The 14,492-nt window shown below is 46.9% G+C and overlaps 2 protein-coding genes across 9 annotated transcripts in view; both read left to right on the forward strand.

Moving 5' to 3' along the window:
* The window catches only part of ZC3HAV1 (zinc finger CCCH-type containing, antiviral 1), a 56,516-nt gene extending 49,321 nt beyond the window's left edge, over window positions 1-7,195 (forward strand). For 4 of the 6 annotated variants that reach the window (XR_014833121.1, XR_014833123.1, XR_014833122.1 and 1 more), the window contains exon 13: window positions 2,828-4,269. Coding sequence is in view for 2 of the 6 variants with exons in the window: in NM_001177489.1 (NP_001170960.1) it covers window positions 2,828-3,090 (263 nt within the window). In the remaining 4 variants the exon portion in view is untranslated. 6 annotated transcript variants of the gene reach the window in all.
* A 4,239-nt stretch (window positions 7,196-11,434) lies between these two features.
* Window positions 11,435-14,492, forward strand: part of ZC3HAV1L (zinc finger CCCH-type containing, antiviral 1 like) — a 32,625-nt gene continuing 29,567 nt past the window's right edge. For all 3 annotated transcript variants that reach the window (XM_085005360.1, XM_021079067.2, XM_085005361.1), the window contains exons 1-2: window positions 11,435-11,840; window positions 12,746-12,881. In XM_085005360.1, coding sequence (XP_084861486.1) covers window positions 11,476-11,840; window positions 12,746-12,881 — 501 coding nt within the window. In that variant the 5' untranslated portion in view covers window positions 11,435-11,475. The remainder of the gene's footprint in view (window positions 11,841-12,745; window positions 12,882-14,492) is intronic.

The raw sequence follows: 14,492 nt of genomic DNA on the forward strand, positions 1-14,492 counted from the left end.
AGAGTATTTATGACGACACGAGATTGACAGGCGTGGCCGGGAAGGCTGTGGACAGCACAGCACGGCTCGGCTCGTTGAAGGGGCAGTGGGAGTGATGGAAGATGAAGCTGGAGCTGTAGGTTGGGGTCAGGTCTTAAAGGACCTCAAAAGCCATGCTAAAGGGATGAATTTTATCCTGAGACCAACTGCAGACCACCAATGGCTTTAGGAAGGAAATGACAGGTCTCTGGCTGCCATGTGACGAAAGGATGGGCAGGACCAGGGCTGCAGGTAGAGAGAAGTTAGGAGGTTTTCTCAAGAGTCTCGGCCACAAATGAGGGTGGTCCAGGTCGACATAGTGGGAGAAGGGATGGAGAGGATGTCGGGGTTCAAAGGATCTAGACCTTGAAAGAGGTATTTGCAGCAAGACAGAGTGCAGGCCTTAGGAGAGTGGGCTATAAAGTTGGGTCTTTGATTTGGATCATTTGGATAGATTCTACATTATATAAGAATGATTTTAATAAAACAACTGATGCTTCATTTTTTTTTTTTGTCTTTTTCTTTTTTAAGGGCTGCACCTGCGGCCTATAGCGGTTCCCAGGCTAGGGGTCTAATCGGAGCTGTAGCCACTGGCCTCCGCCAGAGCCACAGCAACGCTAGATCCAAGCCATGTTTGCGACCTACACAACAGCTCACAGCAACACCGGATCCTTAACCCACTGAGCGAGGCCAGGGATCGAACCCTCAACGTCATGGTTCCTAGTCAGATCTGTTTCTGCTGTGCCACGCTGGAAACTCCTGATGCTTCATTTTGAACATGGGTTGCATCTGCAGACTACACCACAGCTCACAGCAATGCCGGATCCTTAACCCACTGAGCAAGGCTAGGGATAGAACCCACAACCTCATGGTTCCTAGTTGGATTTGTCTCAGCTGTGCCATGATAAAAACTCCTGTTCTATTTTTTAAAATCAGAGAAGGAGTTCCCGTCGTGGCGCAGTGGTTAACGAATCCGACTAGGAACCATGAGGTTGCGGGTTCGGTCCCTGCGCTTGCTCAGTGGGTTAACGATCCGGCGTTGCCGTGAGCTGTGGTGTAGGTTGCAGACGCGTCTCGGATCCCGTGTTGCTGTGGCTCTGGCGTAGGCCGGTGGCTACAGCTCCGATTGGACCCCTAGCCTGGGAACCTCCATATGCCGCGGGAGTGGCCCAAGAAATAGCAAAAAGACCAAAAAAAAGAGAAAGATATCTTTCTAAAATAGCTTGAAGGGTTTAGAAATTTTGGAGACTGACGTGCGAGAAATGGCTCTCTGCCGACACTTGAGGTATGATGGTGCTGTGCTGTAGAGATGGGGCGTGCATACAGAACCTATAGTGAGAGCAATACAGATAAAGAGGGCACAGCCTCTAGCCCCAGTTTGTTGGGCGGCTGCAGCAGAGCAGTGCGGTATGCGGCTGTGATCCTCGACCCACTCAAACTGAGCAGCTGGGACTCGCTGGGAAGGGGGGCATCGTTGTCAGGGAGGTGGAGTGGGTGTCACCATAGAAATGTAGTGGGTTGATTTCTCTTTGTATCCCTGCTCATTTTCCAGTTATCTCCTGGGCCATTTTATACGACAGGAAAAAGATCTTGACGGACCTACTAGCTTTTGAATTTAAGCTTGTTTTGGTCACACAGTTAAAAAAAAAAAAAAATGACAAACTATTACAACAGGGGAAAAAAAGATCAAAAGCAGTTCAGATAAAAAGCATATGAAATATGCCAATAAGCATATGAAAAGATGCTCAAAGTACTAGTATTCTGGAAATGCATATTAAAATCAGACTTTTTTTTTTGGTCCAGTATATTGACAAAACTGAAAGAATTGATATCACCGAGTGTTGGTAAGGATGTGGAGAAATCAGACTATCTTTATTGTTGGTGGTAAAATGTTTAGATCACTTTTAGAGGCCAGTTTGTAATATCAAACTTTAGTAGGCACAGTAGATTAAGAATCCGAGCGTAGCAGCTCAGGTCCCTGCGGAGGTGCAGGTTTGAGCCCCAGCCCAGCAGAGTGGGTTAAAGGATTTGGCATTGCTGTGTCGGTTACAGCTGCAGCTCAGATTCAGTCCCTGGCCTGGGAACTTCCATACGCCGTGGGCATGGCCATTAAAACCAAACAACCAATCAAACAAAAGAAAAAATGTAGTAAACGTGTTACCATAAACCCAACAAATGCATTTTGCTTAATAATTTTTGTGTAGAAAATCATCATTTTAGTAGCTACTCATTTTTGTTGAAGGGCAGAAAAACATTGGGCAACAGTAAAAGTACAGATGGGGAGTTTTCTGGGGATTATCGGAGGTTGTTTTTATTAGAGTTGAGGACGATGGGATCAGCTGTCTGAAAAGCTCTGCCATGCTTCATCTCTCCCTTCCCTTTTTTCAGGACCTTCCCATCGGTAGTAAATGACCTCTGTTCCTTAAATTGTACACAATATAAAGTGGCCTCTACTGCTCTAAAGTGGCTGATCTGGTTTATCGGTTCCAGTTCAACCTGCCTTGCCTGAGTTACGTGAGGTGCATGAATCTGGCCACTTGGCCACAATGACTCACTATCATCCCTGTGAACTCTGCACAGTAGCAACTGTTTCTGTCATTTCAGCAGGGTTATATACTATATTCAAGTTGATTTGCCTAATAAGCTTTTTTTTTTTTTTTACGTACAAAGGAAAGCTGTAAGTATCAGTAGAATATTGTTGACATATAGTCCACATCCATCATCTGATTATGTGTAAAAATCGTAGAAACTACATGCGTTTTTTTAAAATGATCAGTCTTAACCTTTTTCTTTTTCTGGTTATTTCTAGGAATTTACTTCACAAAAGATGCCATCAGTTCTCATAAAGATTGCCCGTATGATTCCAAAAACGTGGCCATGTTCGTAGTCCGAGTCCTCGTCGGAAATTTTGTTGAAGGACATCCGTATTTCACGAGCCCTCCTCTGGGATTCAACAGCTGTGTGGACACAAGGTTGAATCCCTCCGTTTTTGTCATCTTTGAAAAAGATCAGATTTACCCAGAATATCTGATCGAATATACCGAAACAGACAAACCCTGCGTGATCAGTTAGACATGATGGGCAGGGCATCACAAAGGAGACCATAACCCTTCTGTCCACTTACAGAGCCAGATCGCCCCCAATCATGGTTTCAACTTTTACATTTTCTCGACCGAATGCCTTAGAGGAGGGATTCCCAAACTTGGCCGCACATTTAAATCATCTGGGATGCTCTAAAAGATTCCAGGGTCCAGACAGCACCCCATTCCTGCTACATCACCTTTTCTGGGGGTGGGAGGCTGGGAGAAGATTGAAATGTGTCATCAAGTTTGGGAATCACTGCCTGAGATAGAACGGGTAGAGACTGATTTCTAATACTTCTGTAATTGCAACAACCTTTCTCTCCCAACTGCTCCTTTAATTTACCGCCTGGCAGGGTTTTGTTTTGGTTGAATCGAAAGAGAATTAATTTGAGAAATTTGAGAGAAAGCTAAACAGGCCTACTGAGATCATGACATAAGACAGTACAGCCTTGGATGGAAGACTGAAAAGTTGGGGGAAAGTACTTAGAAATATACGGGGCGGGGGGGGGAACGGGGAATGTAAGGATAATTTAAATGCTAGTACAGACATAACTGCAGTACTGCACCTTATCTTTGTGATGAAACTGACTTGGGAGCATGCATTTCTTTATCTCTACGTTTATTTAGGGCGCTCCAGAGGTTGACGCTGGAATGCAATAAAAATTGCCGCTCTGGGTGGCTCAGAGGGAAGCAACCAACTGGAGTTAACTGCCCGTTGGGGCTCTTTATATAATTATAGCAAAATAGACAGATTCTAATTAATTTGATTACAGAGAAGACTTCTTTTCAGGTCAGACTTTCATGAAGTGTCGGGGGCGGGGGGGACCGAGTTGCAGTAACCAGATTCACACAAACATACCTGATAAATCCGAGTGCTGTTGTAGTTGTTCGCTGTAGCTTTGGAGGCTCACCAAGGAACTTAGGAGCAGGGTCATCCGACAGAAGGATGGGCCCCCTAAGGGGTGAGCACAGAATTAGCACGAAGAGGACATGCCCCATACAAGCCTTGCACCTGTGAGGGGCTTCTTTTTCTAAATATAACGGATTGTGTGGAATTGTAGCACAGTCAGTTTTTAGAGCAGTTGAGGTGCCTGGACCAAGAGTTTCTTTCTTATTATGAATCATGTTTTTCCTTCCAGTTTTCCTTTTCAACATTCCATACCCAAAATTTCCTGTTGTAGTTCCTCCAACAGACATGTCATCAAAGTCAATCAGGGAGTTCCTGCTGTGGCGCAGTGGGTTCATGATGGGGCTTGTTTCCGTGGAGGCAGCAGTTTGATTCCTAGCCCAGTGGGTGAACGATCCAGCATTGCTGCCGCTGTGGCACACATAAGTCACAGTCGCCCCTTGGATTTGATCTCTGGCCCGGAAACTTCCCGATGCCATAGGTGCAGCTGAAAATGGAAAAAAAAAAAAAAAAAAAAAAAGTAACACTCATTAGAGTTGATTATACATTAAGTTTTAGATTAGTGGAAAGATCTCTACAACTCCCTGGCCTTAAAGGGCTCCAAGAGTAGCAAATATATAGGCATTTTTAGGGTAGGGTCGTTTTCTAAGAGGCTTGCCACAGAGCGTCTCATTCACTTATTTTCTTCCTGGTAGCTTCTGTTTTGGAGTTTTCACTTCCTGATCTCCACCCTCACCTTGGAGAGATGCGATGTCTCTTCTTGACGGCCCATTGGACATCTTTAACTGGATATTTCACACGTATCTCTAATTCCATGTGTGTCCAGAATGGAGCGCTCCATCTGCCTCCTTCCAACACATCAGTTCTTCCCCAGAAAAACATCTGCTCGAGCAGAGGTCATCCCCAACGCCTCTCCCCACCCCCCCACCCCCGCACCTCTGAGCCGTTCCCATGTCCCATTTTCCTTCCTAAACCTCTCTTTGTCTCCTATTCAGGGGTCTTAGCAGCAAGAATGAATTTTCTTTTTACTTCGTATTAGCCTTTCAAAACACACATCTGATCATGCCTTTATTTTTTTTTTAATTTTTTATTTTTATTTTTTTGTCTTTTTAGGGCCACACCTGTGGCATATGGAGATTCCCAGGCTAGGGGTCGAATTGGGGCTGTAGCTGCCGGCCTAACGCCACAGCCACAGCCATGCCAGATCCAAGCCGTGTCTGCAACCTACACCACAGCTCACGGCAACGCCAGATCCTTACCTCACTGACCGAAGTCACAGGTGGTACCCACCACCTCGTGGTTCCTAGTGGGATTCGTTTCCACTGCGCCACGACGGGAATGCCTGATGAAGTCTTTAGAATAAAGTTCACAGTCATCACCATGGCCCCACATGCTCCCTTCTTTCCCATCCCCTCATTTATTTTCTGCCCAATCACTCTGGCTTTCTTCCTTTCAGCTCTTTGGCGCCCCTGTTCACCTAGCTCAGTGGTTCTCAACCAGCACTCCTGCCTTCTTTTTTTTCAAACGACAAATACTTCGTAACATCCGCTTCATTATCCTCAAAATGCCACTCGGTGGTAAGATACTCTACCTGCACACAATTTTGGAAGTAAATTTAAAATCAAATAAAATTAATACCAACACAAAAGGGAATGAAAGTCCATAACTTGGGCAGGACTCTACCAGAGAACCTCACTAAGTTGTCAGAATAAAGCATAAATCTACTCATACAGAATAAATCTGAACTTAGAAGAAGGTAGGAGATCAGACGCTGTTTTGTATAAAGAAGTATGGGGAGATAAAAAAGCAGGGGTGCGAGAGGACATGAGAAGAAAAACTAGTGACACAACCAGTCATTTGCATGGCATAATGCTTATTTCTGTAGGAGAAAGAACGAAGCAACCTTAACTGAAATGAGGATACTGTACAAGAAAATCTACAGATTGTCGAGATGGAGAAAATAGTAGAGTTTTGCAGACGAGCTGTAGGTCATACATGAATGTCTGGTGAGACATTCAAACTTCGTATAGGGTGCAGAGCAATTCCTTATCTTGAGGAGCTGTCCAGTGTATTGCAAGATACTCAGCATCCTTGGCTCTCACACACTAAATGCGCCCGCCTCCCCCCCCCCATTATGGTGGCAACCACAACCCTGTCAGATCTATTCACCTTTTTCCGAGCAGATATTTTGTAACATCTCCTTGGCTGTGCTGAGATGATTCATCAATATTACAATCTTTATGAATTTCTTAGGAAATCAATTTAGTGTCCTATTATAATGGAGAAACAGAAGAAAAGAAATTTGTAATAAACTAAGTATCAACATGTAAATGCTCTGGCATAACTACGCTATATGACATCATGAAATAGACATTTATTCCTAGTTATAGTGAATAGGTTTGGGTTTAAGAGTCGGTCAGAGGCTACTGCCTATAACAAAGTACAGGAAAAGGAAAGAGTAGAGTTACGGATGACACCAGAATGAAAATTAGTCTTGGAGTAAGAAATCTTACCTGTATGTAGTAAGGGCAAGAGCGAAGTTACCTTGATTGGAAGAAGAATAAAAGGACAGATTAGAGATTGTCTAAGAGGAAAAAGTGAATTACATTCTCGCAGGCGAGCTGTAGGTCCTACATAAGTGTCCATTAGGACATTAGAAAGTCGTATAAGGTACAGGATAACTCTTCGTTGTGTGGGACTAACCCATACACTGCAGGACATCTGTTATCCTGGCAGCATCCACTCAATGCCAGTAAAAGTCCGCAATTATGAAAACAACAACCCACCAATTTCCAAAATAGAAGAGAGAGGACCACTGCCTTAGTTAAGCCCTAGCATCTTTAGATTAGCTTGTTACCTCCCTAAGGAGTCCTCCTATAGAGAACTTTGGATGCTTGCCTCCCAGATCCCCAGTTTTAAAAATACTTTGCGACTCGCTTTGTTTGTTTTTAGCATCTATCCAACTTGGTGTTGTCTGTTTTCCTCATTCGAATGTGAGTTCCCTAAGAGTCAGCCTGTCTTGTTCACTGTGCCACCCCCGATAGCCAGCTGAGTGCTTGATACGCTGATACATTGGATGAATGTTGTTCAATAAAGCTCAACTTTCTATAATTCAGTAGTGGAATTGTATTCTTGTTCTTCTGCAAGTTCAGTGTGTGATTACCTAATAAAAGAAAATAAGTATTAATTTTGCTCTGCTGCCTTTATTTGCTCTATTTCTAGGTATCTCCAGAAAAGATAATCAACGGCAGACACCAGTTGATTCACGGGGGATAGAGCATGTGTTTCCCTTTTCCCCCTTCATCATTCCAGGACCTAATGACCAAGGAGCCCTTAGCACACTGCCAGGGAAAGGCCGGGTGGTGGGGATGGCAGTGGGGAAGCCATCTTTTGTCTCGGGGCTGAGAGAGGTGCTAGAAGCTGTTAACACACCTGAGGGGTGGGAATCGGACCAGGCTGAGGCGTGAGAGTGAAACATATAAATGATCATCAGCAGAATTGTTCCATCAGTCACTCCTTCAAACGCCCTTCTTCACTCATTCTTTTTTTTTAAATTTTAGGGCCGAAGTTCCCAGGCTAGGGGTCAAATTGGAGCTACAGCTGCCGGCCTACAGCCAAAGCCATGCCAGATCCGAGCTGAGTCTGTGACCTACACCACAGCTCACAGCAACACCGGATCCTTAACCCACTGAGCAAGGCCAGGGATCGACCTTCGTCCTCATGGATGCTAGTCAGATGGGAACGCCTCTTTTTTAAAGTATTTTATTGAAGTGTGGCTGATTTACAATGTTCTGTTAGTTTCTGCTCTATGGCAAAGTGACTCAGTTATACATAAATCTATTCATGTTCATATTTTCCGTTATGGTTGATCAGAGGATATTGACCATAGTTCCCTGTGCTAGACAGTAGGACCTCGTTTATCTCTCCTGTATATACAAGTTTGCATCTGCTCATCCCAAACTCCCGATCCGTCCCTCTTCCTCCCCCCACTCCTCCTTGGCAACAAGTCTGTTCTCTATGTCTGTGATCCACCCATTCTTTTTTAATCAAAGCGCTTTGGATGAAGAGAGGACATCTCCATGTGGCAGGTAAAGGTAAAATTGCCATGTGATTTGGACCTCAGTGTGAATAAAACAGTGTATGGCCAACCCACTGCTGTCAAAGCACCCACATTCCAGTATACGAAAGGGGCATCAAACCATGCATAAGCAGCGCTTTGAGTTTTTCCCATTAGCTATTTGTTCTACTTGGTTTTTTTGGTTTGGTTTGGCTTTTAAGGGCCGCACCTGTGGCACATGGAGGTTCCCAGGCTAGGGGTGGAATTGGAGCTGCAGCTGCCAGCTTATGCCACAGCCATAGCCAACTTGGGTTCCAAGCAAAGTCTGCGACCTACAGATCAGGGCAACACCAGATCCTGAACTCACGGAGCGAGGCCAGGGATCGAACTTGCATCCTCATGGATCCTAGTCACCTAGTCAGGTTCATTACCGTTGAGCCACAACAGGAACTCCCTGTTCTATTGGTTTATTTACTTTGTCACAGCAGGCTCTCAAGTTTTCAGAAATGTTTGATGTGGCTACTCCCCTAGATTCTCTCCTCCCCCCTCTTCACACTGTGCTGAGGGATCTTAGCAGTCCTCACAGCTTTAACTACCCAATGCTCTGCTGTCGCTCAAATCCATGTTTCCCTCCATCTTTTTAAGTTCTTCCCCCATAAATACAACTGCCTACTAAGCATTTGACCTTGGATTATCCACTGCGAACTCCACACCATAAAAGTTGAGATAATAATTCCTCGAATCCTGCTTTTCTGAAGTTCATGGTGCAGCTTGGCGGGTTAAGAACCCGACATAGGGTCCATGAGGATGTGGGTTCGACCCCTGGCTTTGCTCAGTGAGTTGCTGCAGTGTAGGTCATAGACGTGGCTCAGATCCAGTATTGCTGCGGCTGTGGCATAGACCAGCAGCTGCAGCTCCAATTTGACCCCTAGCCCAGGAACTTCCATATGCTGCAGGTAAGGCCCTAAGAAAAAAAAAAGAAAAATTCCTTTTTTTCTTCTGTCATTCCTTATCCTGTCTTGCTTTTCTAGAAATCCATTCTTATTATTGCCAGGGATCTTGCTAAAACACCTATCCTACATTAGAGGTATTAAGAAAAATTACAGTTACTTTTGTTAGTTATGAAAATAACATTAGGGTTATGTAGGAAAAGGTAACTTTTGTTTTGTTTTTGTCTTTTTAGTTATTTCTTGGGCCGCTCCCGCGGCATATGGAGGTTCTCAGGCTAGGGGTCGAATCGGAGCTGTAGCCACGGGCCTATGCCACAGCCACAGCAACGCGGGATCCAAGCCACGTCTGCAACCTACACCACAGCTTACGGCAATGCCGGATCGTTAACCCACTGAGCAAGGGCAGGGACCGAACCCACAACCTCATGGCTCCTAGTCAGATTCGTTAACCACTGTGCCACAACAGGAACTCCCTTTTTTTTTTTTTTTTTTTGGTACCGTTTTTTAAAAGTCATGCCTACTGAAGTGTTTAGGATTGAAGTATTTAGAAACTGGAATGGAAACTTTTACAAATTTTCAGCCAAAACAATCAGGCAAATAAAGTAGGATGTGCTAAGATTTTCTAGCTATAGGAAACATATATGGATGCGTATTTCACTCTCTTCTAATATACTGCTTGAAAAATTCTGTGCTACAATTTTTTTTTTTTGGAAACAACAAACAAACAAAAAACACCTATTCTGCAGTATAGCCAGGCACTGCTTTTAAGTGTTGAGGATACAGCAAGGAACAAAACACATGAGATTTCTGCTTCCACACTCTTGAATGCTATAAATATGTAAATAAGAAAAACGTGTGATAAGCTCCATACAGAGACTGGGAGCTGCTTTCTATTGGGAGGTTAGGAAAGACCACATTGCAGAGAAGATATTTAAGCTCAGACTTGAATGACAAAAAGGAGACATCTAGCTGGGGGTGGGGGTGGCCTCATTCTAGGCAGAGGGGTCACTCCCCAGCTTTCAGTAAATCCATATTCCTTCCTTCCATCCTTTTTGCTTTTCAGGACCGCTCCTGCAGCATATGGAGGTTCCCAGGCCAGCGGTAGAATCAGAGGCACAGCTGCTGGTTGACGCCACAGCAATGCGGGATCTGAGCCGAGTCTGCGACCTACACCACAGCTCACGGCAATGCTGGATCCTTAACCCACTGAACGAGGCCAGGGATGGAACTCACATCCTCATGGATACTAGCCGGGTTGGTAACCTGCTGAGCCCCAACAGGAACTCCTGGTAAGTCCAAATTTCTTCACGAGGCAGAGAAATCGGCCGGTCGCCCTCCTCTTTAGTTTCTTTACATGACATCAACTCATTTAATCTTCACGACCACCCTGGAAGACAGCAGCTCCCCTCACTGAGTTCCTCAGTTATGTTTTATTCATCTCTGCACTCTGACACGCATCAGCAGTTGGCTCAAATGATTTAATGCTCATTGAAAATCAGTATGGTGTTGGGCAAAAAGCCCCTCAGCGAATGTTCAGGTCTAAATCAGTGCTGTCCAACAGAAATAGAAACTGAGGAGCTCCCCTTGTGGTGGCGCAGTGGCAATGAATCTGACTAGGAAACATGAGGTTTCGGGTTCAATCCCTGGCCTTGCTCCGTGGGTTAAGGATCAGCCGTTGCTATGAGCTGTGGTGTAGGTCGCAGACCCAGCCCGGATCTGGCGTGGCTGTGGCTGTGGTGTAGGCCGGCAGTTACAGCTCTGATTAGACCCCTAGCCTGGGAACCTCCATATGCTGCGGGTGCGGCCCTGAAAAGACAAAAACAAAAGAAAGCAAGAAATACAAAGTGAGCAGTGCATGTAATTGAACATTTTCTCATCACGACATGAGAAGTAAAAGAAACATGAAATTATAGTATCACTTTATTTAATATTATCAATGTAACATGACGAATACAGTTATTAATGAGGTAGTTGACACTCTACAATCTGAAGCGCCCCAATCCAGTGTCTGTATATTTCACACACCCCAATTCGGACTGGTCACATTTCAAGGGCTCAACAGCCTCCCGTGGCTAGTGACTGCCTCCTGACATCTTCCCCTCCCAACCACCTAAGACCCCGCAGCTCTATGCACCTTCTACCACATTACCTGTTCCACCGTCTTTGCAGCCCTTACCAAGTATCTCAAATTCTCTGCGACTATACACGTCCCTCCAGGCGAGGACTCAGGGTTCCTGGCCCAGAGCAGGCGCACCATCAGTACTGCCCCTGCCTGATCCGCACCCAAGGGGACCCAGACCCCGGGGCCCTCCTCTCCGCGCCGCGGCCCAGGGCGGCCGCCTTTCGCCCGCCCTCCAGGCGCGTTCCTGGGAAGCGGGTTTGAAGTCGTGGACGTGACTGGGAGGAGTCTGCCCGCCTCGGATTTCCGCGCTCGGCCGCGCAGGGAGCGGGGCAGCGACGATGGCGGAGCCCACCGTGTGCTCCTTCCTCACCAAGGTGCTGTGCGCCCACGGCGGCCGCATGTTCCTGCAGGACCTGCGCGGCCACGTGGAGCTCTCGGAGGCCCGGCTCCGGGACGTGCTGCGCCAGGCGGGGCCCGACCGCTTCCTGCTGCAGGAGGTGGAGGTGCGGGAGGGCCCGTGGGACGCCGAGGCCGAGGTGGCGGCCGGAGCGGGCGGCGGCGGCGGTGCCTTGGCCTGGAGGGTGGTGGCCGTGTCCTCCGCGCGCGTCTGCGCCCGCTACCAGCGCGGCGAGTGCCAGGCCTGCGACCAGCTGCACCTCTGCCACCGCCACATGCTGGGCAAGTGCCCAAACCGCGACTGCTGGTGAGGCTGCAGGGAGGTGGGGGGCAGGGCGGCAGGCGGGACGAAGCGGGGCCCGGAAGGAAAGAGAAAAGCGATAGTTGGTCCGGGCGACGCCCCTCCGGCAGGGTGGAAGGGAAACCTGGGGAAGGGACCCCTCCGCGTCCTCCAGGGGAGGCCTCCCTCGTGCCCCCTGCTCCGCTGCGGAGCGAGGCGAAAGTTAGTCTTGGTTTGCATTTCTCAGCCACATCCCCCGACCCCCCACTTGCAGCTTCTGCCCCCCCCCCGCCCGGGATCCTCCACGACAAGGCCGGGATAAATCAAGACTGGAGCTTTTTGGTTTGTTTCCTGCAGTGGTCCTTTTAAGGCCATTTGCAGACCGCACGAGATGCACGGAGCCTTTATTCAGAGATTGGCCCTTCCCACTTAAGCACAAAGTTTTGCAGAAGCGAATCTGTGCCCTCCAGGTTTAGAAAGCGCGATCTGTCTCTCGGACCCCCCAGGAAACCGAGGGCTGGATGATTTTGGCGAGGTGGTTTCTGGCTGCCCCCCGACTCAGGGCTTTACTCGAGCCCCGCCCCCCGCGCCCCACCGCGGGGTGGGGGAGGGGCAAGCGTTCTATTTAAGCTTGGCTGGTGGGCTTGGGAGCAGTGGTCTGTCTGCACAACTGGCGAGCGCCCTCTGTCAAGGCGGGTGACTGGAGGAAGGAGTAACCTTGGTCTTCAAGAGTCCTCATTCAGAGTGAAAATGGCTCTGGGAGGGGAGTTGCTTCAACCCAGCTTTCTTATTATCAGAGCTTATTAGGCGGGATCTATGGGTTCATGGAAAATTCTTGAACTTCATCTGTAAGTTGAAAGTGGCCCTAGGCAAGGAATTTGACAGGCTGACCCCCTCTGGGCCTTTGATTGAGACTTTTGTGTCCTATCTAGGTCTACCTGCACCCTTTCTCATGATATCCACACACCTGTCAACATCCAAGTCCTGAAAAACCATGGACTGTTTGGCCTCAATGAGGCCCAGCTTCGGATCTTGCTTTTACAGAATGACCCCTGCCTTTTACCAGAGGTAAGTCCCCAAGAGGTCACCCTCATATGGTTTGCATCATGAAAAAAGTCAGGGGAGAGCGCCAAAAGTCTGCTTATAGAGGGGCAGCCTGCGTGGAAGGGGGCTGGGTATAGTACAAAGCTGGCCTTTCTGGAGTCTCTGATTTTACTGGGCTTCCATGCATGAGGAGCAATGGACCTATGTGGTGTAGAAATAATAACAATAGCTCCAGGTTTGTTTGTTTGTTTTATTTTATTTTTATTTATTTATTTATTTGTCTTTTTCTGCTATTTCCTGGGCTGCTCCCGCGGCACATGGAGGTTCCCAGGCTAGGGGTCTAATTGGAGCTGTAGCTGCCAGCCTACACCACAGCCACAGCCACGCCAGATCGTTAACCCACTGAGCAAGGGCAGGGATCGAACCTGCAACCTCATGGTTCCTAGTTGGATTTGTTAACCACTGTGCCACGACGGGAACTCCTGTTTGTTTTTTTTAAACTCAATGAATTTTATTATAGTTGTACAACAATCATCACAATCTAATTTTACAGTGTTTCCGTCCTAAACCCCCAGCCCATCCCTCCCCCAACAACCTGTCTCCTTGGGTAACCATAAGTTTTTCAACATCTGTGACTCTGTTTCTGTTTTGCAAAGAAGTTCATTGTGTGTCTCACTGTCTGACTAACTTAATGTGATAATTTCTAGGTCCATCCATGTTGCTGCAAATGCCATTATTTTTCGTTCCTTTTTATGGCTAAGAGTCCATTGTGTATATGTACCACATCTTCTTCCGTGGACACTGAGGTTGCTTCCACGGCTTGGCTAGTGTATATGGTGCTGCAGTGATCACTGGGGTACATGTTTCTTTTCGAGTCATGGTTTTCTTTGGGTAGATGCCCAGGACTGGGATTGCTGGATCAAATGGTAATTCTAATTTTACTCTTTTGAGGAATCTCCATACTGTTTTCCACAGTGGTTGCACCAATTGACAATCCCACCAACAGTGTACTAGGGTTCCTTTTTCTCCACACCCTCTCCAGCACTTCTTGTTTGTAGACTTTGGGTTGCTGGCCATTCTGGCTGGTGTAAGGTGGTACCTCATCGTGGTTTTGATTTGCATTTCTCTAATAATGAGTGATGTTGAACATCCTTTCATGTGTTTCTTGGCCATCTGTATGTCTTCTTTGGAGACTTATGTAAACGATCTTCTGCCCATTTTTTGATGGGGTTGTCTAGTTTTTTTGGTATGGAGATTCAGAAGGTGTTTATATATTTTGGAGATTAAACCCTTGTCAGTCACTTCATTTGCAACTATTTTCTCCCATTCTGTGTTTTGTCTTTTTGTTTTCTTTAGAGTTTCCTTCGCTGTGCAGAAACTTTTAAGTTTAATTAGATCCTTTTTTTTTTTTTTTTTTTTTTTTTTGTCTTTTTGCCATTTCTTGGGCCGCTCCCGTGGCATATGAAAGTTCCCTGGCTAGGGGTCGAATCAGAGCTGCAGCCACTGGCCTACGCCAGAGCCACAGCAACGTGGGATCCAAGCCGCGTCTGCTACCTACACCACAGCTCACGGCAACGCCGGATCGTTAACCCACTGAGCAAGGCCAGGGATTGAACCCACAACCTCATGGTTCCT

The sequence above is a fragment of the Sus scrofa genome, chromosome 18, assembly GCF_054392235.1.
Source record: "Sus scrofa isolate SSC_HxYL_T2T_F1_AM1 chromosome 18, Sscrofa_HxYL_maternal_Yorkshire_Landrace_v2.0, whole genome shotgun sequence".
In the NCBI taxonomy this organism is placed as follows: Eukaryota; Metazoa; Chordata; class Mammalia; order Artiodactyla; family Suidae; genus Sus; species Sus scrofa.